The 8,765-nt window shown below is 41.7% G+C and overlaps 1 protein-coding gene across 1 annotated transcript in view; it reads left to right on the forward strand.

Annotated features, from left to right (window-relative positions):
- The window catches only part of LOC109926944 (adaptin ear-binding coat-associated protein 2), a 34,351-nt gene extending 29,871 nt beyond the window's left edge, over window positions 1-4,480 (forward strand). The window contains exon 8 of the mRNA XM_020526833.2: window positions 3,492-4,480. Within this exon, the coding sequence (XP_020382422.1) occupies window positions 3,492-3,540 (49 nt within the window). The 3' untranslated portion in view covers window positions 3,541-4,480. The remainder of the gene's footprint in view (window positions 1-3,491) is intronic.
- The last annotated feature ends 4,285 nt before the right edge of the window (window positions 4,481-8,765 follow it).

Genomic DNA, 8,765 nt, shown 5'->3' on the forward strand with positions numbered 1-8,765 from the left:
TTTGCATGCTAGGTAACATCATCAGTGCCTCTAGTGAAGCGTCGGTGTTCTGTACCGCTTGCTACTTGTGTCTTGTTTGTTGGGGTGGGTGGCATCACTTCCGGATTTGTTTCTTAGTGGTTGGTATATATGGTCCAGCTCTATGTGCAATCATCCCAATACCCACAAACGGAGCTGCATCAAAACACTTCAAGCGAGCTGCAACATACTGCAGCACCCCAGAGCTACACAAAGCTGAGGAAGAATACCTATACAGTGTCTTTAGAAACAATAGTTACCCAAAAAGCATAGTCTGTCGATACCTACACAACAGACCATAACAGGAAGGCACAACACGTCCCAGAGATACTAGTCAACCTTCCATACATTAAAGACATTTCTGAAATAACCACCAGATTACTCTGTCCCCTAGGAATCATGGTAGCCCACAAACTGATAGCTACACTACGACACCTACTGACGAGAATAAAGCATCCAACAACCACCACTAACAATACCTACGTTATTTACAAGATACCATGCAAAGACTGCCAAAAACTTTACATAGGGCAAACCAGAAGGAAACTAGCCATCAGGATTCGTGAACACCAACTAGCTATCAAGAGACATGACCAACTATCTGAGATAGTAAGAGCTGGCGATACTGGAGTCAGAGATAACACAGTGTGAAGCTGGAGGAACACAGCAGGCCAGGCAGCATTAAAGGAGCAGGAAAGTTGACGTTTTGGGTCAGCAGGTGGGATGGTGATAGGTGAGTGCAGATAGGGAGTGGTGGGGATTGGTTAGCGAGGTGGGAGGGGCAGATAGGTGGGAGAGAAGATGGACAGGCTGCGTCAGGTCAAGGAGGCGGGGATGAGAGGGAGGGTTGGTAATGGGATGAGGCCCGGGGGGGCGGTGGGGAGATTTTGAAACTGGTAAAATCCACATTTAGGCCATTGGACTGTAGGCTCCTGAGGTGGAATATGAGGTGCTGCTCCTCCAGTTTGCGGGTGGCATCATTGTGACACTGGAGGAGGCCCAGGATGACCAGCTATCACTCCTTTCAATACACGTGGACAAAGAAGGACACCGATTCGACTGGAACAACATAGCCATCCTAGGACAAGCCAAGCAAAGACACACATGAGAATTCCTGGAGGCGTGGCACTCAAACTGGAACTCCATTAACCAACATGTAAAGCTAGACTCCATATACCAACCACAAAGAAACAAATCCAGAAGTAATGCCACCCACCCCAACAAACCAAGACACACAAAAGCAAGCGGGACAGAACACCAACACTTCACCGGAGGCGCACTAATGATGTTACCTAGCATGATGACAAAACATTTGCGAACAAGCATACCAGTTCGGTGAGCAAATCAACAACCCATAATGAAATATTTCATCTTCCCCTATTGAGAAGTGACGCAACCACAGGCCCTACATTGTGGAATGGGAGTGATTCCCAGGCTTTTCTAATGGGATAGGAAATGATTCCAGCCCTCTCCCAATTGGAATGAAATCTTTCCCTTCCTCTTCTGGTCTGGGGTGTTTGCCTGCAGCCACTCTGGAGTCTCCCAGCAATAACTCCATTCAGAGCTTAGTGTCTTCTTGGGATCCTGCTGGCTAACAGCTGGTTGTGATGCCAGGATTCTGGACCCGGTAGTGATCCAGGACGTCAGGCCTGGTGTTCACTCCTCACTGGAAATGTATGTTAATTTAGAACATAGAATAGTACAGCACAGTACAGGCCCTTCAGCCTATGATGTTGTGCCAACCTATTATCCTACTCTAAGATCAAACTACCCTGCATACTCTACATTTTACTATCATCCATTTGCCTATCTAAGGGTCGCTTAAATGTCCCTAAAGTATCTGACTCCACTACCACTGCCAGAAGCGCATTCCACACGCCCACCACTCTCTGTGTAAAGAACCTACCTCTGACATCTCCCCATACCTTCCTCCAATCACCTTAAAATTATGCCCCCTCGTAATAGTCATTTCTGCCCTGGGAAAAAGTCTCTGGCTATCCAGTCTATCTGTGCCTCTCATCATCTTGTACTCCTCTATCAAGTCACCTCTCATCCTTCTTTGCTCCAATGAAAAACGCCCTAGCTCCCTCAACCTTTCCTCATAAGACCTGCCCTCCAGTCCAGGCAGCATTCTGGTAAATCTCCTCTGCACCCTCTCTAAAGCTTCCACATCCTTCCTATAATGAGTTGACCAGAATTGAACACAATATTCCACATGTAGTTTAACCACGGTTTTGTAGAGCTGCAGCATAACTTCATGGCTCTTAAACTGAATTCCCCTGCTGATGAAAGCCAACACACCATATGCCTTCTTAACAGCCCTATCAATTTGGGTAGCAACTTTGAGGGATCTGTGGAGGTGGATCCCAAGATCTCTCTGTTCTTCTACACTGCCAAGAATCCTGCCATTAACCCTGTATTCTGCATTCAAATTCGACCTTCCAAAATGAATCACTTCACATTTTTCCGCGTTGAATTCGATCTGCCACTTCTTTGCCCAACTCTGCATCCTGTCAATGTCCCGCTGCAACCTACAACAGCCCTCCACTCTATCTACAACTCCACCAACCTTCGTGTCATCGGCAAACTTACTAAGCCACCCTTCCACTTCCTCATCCAAATCATTCATAAAGATCACAAAGAGTAGAGGTCCCAGTACAGATCCCTGCGGAACACCACTGGTCACCGAGCTCCAGGCTGAATACTTTCCATCTACTACCACCCTCTGTCTTCTATTGGATAGCCAATTCTGTGTCTAGACAGCCACATTTCCCTGAATCCCATGCCTCCTAATTTTCTGAATGAGCCTACCATGGGAACCTTATCAAATGCCTTGCTAAAATCCATATACACCACATCCACTGCTTGACCTTCATCAATGTGTTTTGTCACATCCACAAAGAATTCAATAAGGCTTGTGAGGCATGACCTGCCCCTCTCAAAGCCATGCTGACTATTTCTAATCACACTGTGCTTTTCCAAATAATCATAAATATTATCTCTCAGAATCTAGCATGCTGTTTTCTGGGGATATGTTAAATGTGCTAAACGAGGGATAGCTGCACACAGTAACTGCGTCATAATATCTGTCTAAATCAAGGTAGTTGGGTGAGATGGGGATGTGACAGCAATGTCTCTTGATTAGTAATCCAGAGTTCCAGGCAAGTGCTGTGGAAACATGGATACAAATTTCAGCACGGCAGCTGGAGGAGTTTAAAATTAATTTAATAAAATCTGAATTTGGAAGTATTGGTGACCATGACCATATCAATGGCTGTCATTAAAATCCTAACCCCACAATAATGTGGTTGACTCGTAACTATCCTGGGTCTAGCATGCCACTCCATTCAAAGGCAATTAGGATTGGGCCTTGCCAGCAATGGCTACATTGCATGAAAGAATTTTTTTTTAAAAATTAAAACAATACATTTTCTATTAATTCTTCTGATAATTTTAAATTTCTTGTTCCTCAGCCCTGCTACCACCCAAGTGACCCAGAGCACTCACTGGGTTCAGTTTTGACATGGGGTAGCCTTCTGCCTTCTCCTTTGAAATTGCAATCCTGAGAGACCATAACTGACAATTCTTTTCTGATGAGATTCTTGGAGATGGAACCTACTGGGAATCCATGGTGCCCGAGCCAGCAGGATTCAGGACTCTCAGGCTGCAGCTTTGGGATTTTTCATTTCCATCAATAGTGCATCTCTACCAGAACATCTGTCCCATCCTTGTAACCACAGTGTTCGCAAGAGCCCAGATATGCATTACCATGTAGCAATGCTTTTGCCTCACAAGTGATTGGACTCCATTTCATAAAGGTCAATGGGACACAAATGTATAATGAAAAGAAGTTACCATGTATTTGAATTTTATTTTTTACACAGAAGCGTATAATGTGTAATAATGATCCTAACTCTGAAACGTTTCTTAAGCACATTGTATACAACTGTTTCACACAGACACTGTTTTCAATAGATTCCATTCCGTTCATAATCTTCCAATGTAACAGCTTGTGGGGTGGGGAAGGGTACTGTGAAGAACTGATTTGTACTTAAAGAACAAAGCGCTGTATGATTCACTGAGGTCCCACAGAATTACGTGCCACACGAGGAAACATGTGCGTGACATATATCTTCTTCCAAGTGGTGATTTTGTAATCTGTGGTGGATTGATGTGGATGGTGATTGGTGTGGTATAGAGTAGCAAAAAACTGGGCCTTTAAATATTATCTGCTTTTCTTTTCCAAAATATTTGTCCGCTTTGGCCAGCAACCTTTAACTTTTGGGCTGACCTGTGAACTATTTGTGTCTGTAAATAAGAGTTTGTCTATTTCAATATTTATACAAATTGGAGGGGGGAGGGGGGTGGAATTTGGGAGCTGTTAATGTTAATGCTGCGTTAAAATCAGGGAATTTCTTTAGAGTTGGAAGTGTTCCAAATAAAAAAATGTGTATTAAAACAATTTCTATTTGGATATTTGAGATTTTACGTTGGTTCAGTGTGCCTCACAAACAGTTACCACTGAAACTCAGCTGCTGTTACACTGATGAACACAGTGAGTTAATTTGCACATGTATGGATCCTACATGCAGCACTAAGTTGAATGACCAACAACCTTTTTGGATTGTTAGTTGTTGAAGGAATATCGGTCAGGATATCTGGAGAACATTTTGCTCTTCTTTCAATGGTACTGAGAGACATTTGGTGCCCAATGGAACAGGTAACCCTGAGAGGCTGCATCTACAAATATGCACTCCTATATTGGAAGATCAGCTTAGATTAAAGTCAAGCATGGGACTTGAACCCATTATCTACTAATTCTGAGCCAAATGTATAACTAATTGAGTTGACATTTAGAAATGCAGTACTCCAAGAGAAATTGATGATTTAATTTATGAAAAAAAGATACAATACCTGCAGAGGTGAAAGAAGAAATTCCGCTGTCACCTTGGTGACAACCTTTCACTGTTTACCAGAACATTAAAGCAAGATGAATATTAAAACATATTGTTCCCAAATCTCAAGAGTGTTGTGTAAGAGAAAGCTGAATTATGGCTTGTTAGTGGCGGGGGTAGATGTTTGCTATTGGTTACCTGCCACCACAACTGCAGAACAAAGCCTCTGGCCAGGACTATCCCCCGCACTGGCTCAGATAACCATCTTATATAAAGGAGAGTAATTCTACAACAAGCCCCGCCCAGGGACGCTGAAGGAGAATTTTACATTCCAACATTGTCCATAGGAGCTCAGCTAGGGATCACCCACTGTTTACCTGACTCTTGATGTTGTAAGTACTGATTATTCCTGATTTATGATTTAAGTCGGTGATGACTACTGTAGGATTTAACAAGTGTTTTGTCTTAATATTTGTATGTCTATGTAACACTTTATTTGGGTCTGAAATAATGAACAAATTGCATAATTGCTAAAAGATTTGGAATAGTCGTTCATTCAGTTTAAAACACTTCAAAATCCTAAACATCATTAAGAGCAGATTTATTTTTAGTGTGTTCATAATTCTGAGACCAGGGTATGATAGATAAATTGACCCAATATTTTCTTCCATTGTACCTTGAAAGGTACCTTGTACCTTCATTGCCTTGAAAGCTTGTCTGAAATTTATTTTAGAACTACAGTTCTTTATTCTGATGTTCCGGTGTCAATTGTGAACATAAAGAGTACTTCTTTTCACTCCAAACCAAGCCATCAAAATTTATGTGCCCAGATTGTGAAGAATATCTTGTCAATTTTCTGTGCCACCGTTACTACCCAGCAGCATATTCTTTCACATACAGTTCTATTAATGTCAACTACCATCTTACCATTTATCATCTGTGCACTTGGACAGTAAGTAGGAATTCACTGTGACATCCTTCTTTATATTCAGCCCTGTCCAAAGTCCAGAAACTTTGTGGAAGTGGTCTGATGTTCAGCTGACTTTTTTTGCCCAGCTAGATCACCCTTTCTGCTGTCCCCAGTTAAGATGAGTGATGGAGCTTCCCACTTTCCTGAGTCTGTAGCTTTGCTGTTGAACCGCATGGTACATTTATCAACTGAGTTTTAAGTGAGATTGTGAACCAAAGTAAGAGCACATGTTCTGAGTTTGATCATTTGGAAAAACTGTTGTAGAGCTGTGTGTGATTGATACAGTAGAATTTAAAATACTTGAGTATTAGGAACTCCTTTTTGATAAGTAAAATTAGTCAAACCAGAATTGATCACTTATAACCAAAGTAGCCATTCTTTTCTGTTGAGTTGGAAGGTTGTGGGTCCCAGCCCACACCAGAGGCATGAATACATAATCTAAACTTACACTTCACCAGAGTATGGAGGAACCGTTGTATTGATCATGGTGCTTTTAGGTGAGATGGATGTTAAGAAAAATCCCATAGTACTTCAGTGAAGAGCAGATATGTTCTTCTAGTGTCCTGGATAAGAGTTATTCCTTAACAAATCATCACTCTCTTAAAATCATTTTTCTTATTGCTATTTATGAATCGTGTGCAAATTGAATGCCATGTTGCCTCACATTACAACAACAACCATACTTTAAAATATAACTAGTTACCTGTAAAGCACTTTTTCACCTCTAAAGTTTGCATATGATGCTATATAAGTGCACGTTTGTTTTGTCCAAATGTATGTAATTGATAATTCTTACTCTTCAGGGTGATAAATTCCAGTAGGATTTCTGATCATGGCTTAATTTCTTTAGAGTTCATTCTTTTTAGAAAAGAATGAAGGTTTGTAACAGAAAACTGGTCACCGTTAAAGTTAAATCAGTTATTAGATAAGTTTCAATTTTTTAAACCTGTTGATTGTAGGAAAACCGGCAATAAGAGGTTTGCAGAATTGTTAAAGAGGCTATTTTGGACCATCGTGTCTCTGGGTATTTTGTCTTAGTGTCAATCTCCTGCCTTTCCCTTGTAACCTTGCACATTGTTTCTATTTAAATAATTATTTATTGCCCTCTTGAATGCCTCAATTAAACCTGCTGCCACACACTTCCAGGCAGTGCAGTTCAGACCCTAAATACTTACTGTCTGAAAAAGTGTTTCTCTCAGCTCACGTTTGTTCCTTTTGTAAAACACTTTAAAACTCTGTCCTCGATCGATGCTTAAAGTTGAGAGGAAAGTTCTGAATTGCCAGTAACTATTAATGAAATGCAGGAGTGTAATGGCAATAAAGTTGTCCAGGCTGGTAGTAAGGAAGGTCATCCACAATAGTGACGATGGCTGACTTTTTTTTCCTTGCATCAGAAGTGCTCTTACACACAACTTGTAAGTATTTTTCACCCCTCTCCAAATCACTTTTTTAAAAATCCATTAAGCACCACCAGTAAATAATCTGTGCTTCCAGTTTAATAAGTCACAGGTAAAGCCTGTTAAGGGCAATACAAACCATCAAAGGTAAGGGAGAGGAAGAGATAAAGCATTCTACTCCCTGCAGTGCCCACCTGTCTCAAAGGCAGCAAGAGTATTGGTGAATGACTTTTTTTTTCAACTATTTTTCAAATCATCCTGGTCAGAAATGTGTACACACCTCTGCAGCAGGTGGGACTTTTTTTTTTATTCATTCACAGGATGAGGGCATCACTGGCTAGGCAGTATTTATTGCCATACCTAACTGCCTTCTGGGTACTTAAGAGTCAACCACATTGCTGTGGGTCTGGAGTCACATGTAGGCCAGACCAGGTAAGGATGACAGATTCCTTCCTTAATGGGCACTAGTGAAGGTGGGGTTTTCCTGACAATTGACAATGGATTCACGATCATCAATAGACACCTTTAATTCCAGATTTTCACTGAATTTAAATTCCACCGTCTGCCTGTGGGGGCATTTGAACCCGAGTCCCCAGAACATTATCTTTTGTCTCTGGATCAACAGTCCAGTGAAAATACCAGCACTTTATCACCTCCCCAAACTCAGGATTTTCAGCTCTGGGACACCTCTGCGCCACAAGAGCGCCCCCCCGACTGACTCTGAAATTTGTAGACTAGTTGAGCACAGCTAGTGAGAGAGTCATACCATGTGGTAAAGGTTTTCACATCTCCAGACTGAATTAATAAATCATATCGGACTTGAAATGTTATCTCTACTTGTCTACAGGTGCTGCCAGACCTGCTGAAATTCTCAAAAATTTTAATTTTATTGCAGATGGGCTGATGGAGTTTATTGTGACAGGGATGAGTTTTGAAGCTTTAATGTGTGGTTTTTAGATACAGTAGAGTTTCACGAAGGGGTACAGGGGACGGACTGGAGCCTGTTTTTGAGTAAGGAGTGGATAAATTCTGGCTCTACGCCGTTGAAATTAAACAATCGAAAGATTACCGTACACGGAACAGCAACGAAGGGAAAGTTGAGATTTATTTAAAGTTGAATCCTGTCGGGGGGTGGGGCAGATTCTAAGGAAAAAAAAAAGGCAATTGGTTCTTAGCAATAAACCACGTGGGAACATTAAGGTTTGGGGCACAGTGATCGTGTTTGTCTTCTGAATCAGAATGCCTGGCTTCAAGTCTCAACTCCCCCAAGAATGTGCCATAACATTTCTGAACAGGCTGATTAAATTAGCTGCCTTTCAAACGTTAACAAGGAGCAGTGGAGTAAGGCGGGCTACCTTTCAAAACTACCAACTAATTGCTGCCCTCTAATTGCTTTGTTGAACTCTGGAGCATTTAATTCCGTGTGAACGCCCACATGGGTTTAGGGAATAAAAGCGCCTAACACAGAAAGAAAGCAAACAGTAT

Source organism: Rhincodon typus, chromosome 31 (genome assembly GCF_021869965.1).
Source record: "Rhincodon typus isolate 14 chromosome 31, sRhiTyp1.1, whole genome shotgun sequence".
NCBI lineage: Eukaryota > Metazoa > Chordata > Chondrichthyes > Orectolobiformes > Rhincodontidae > Rhincodon > Rhincodon typus.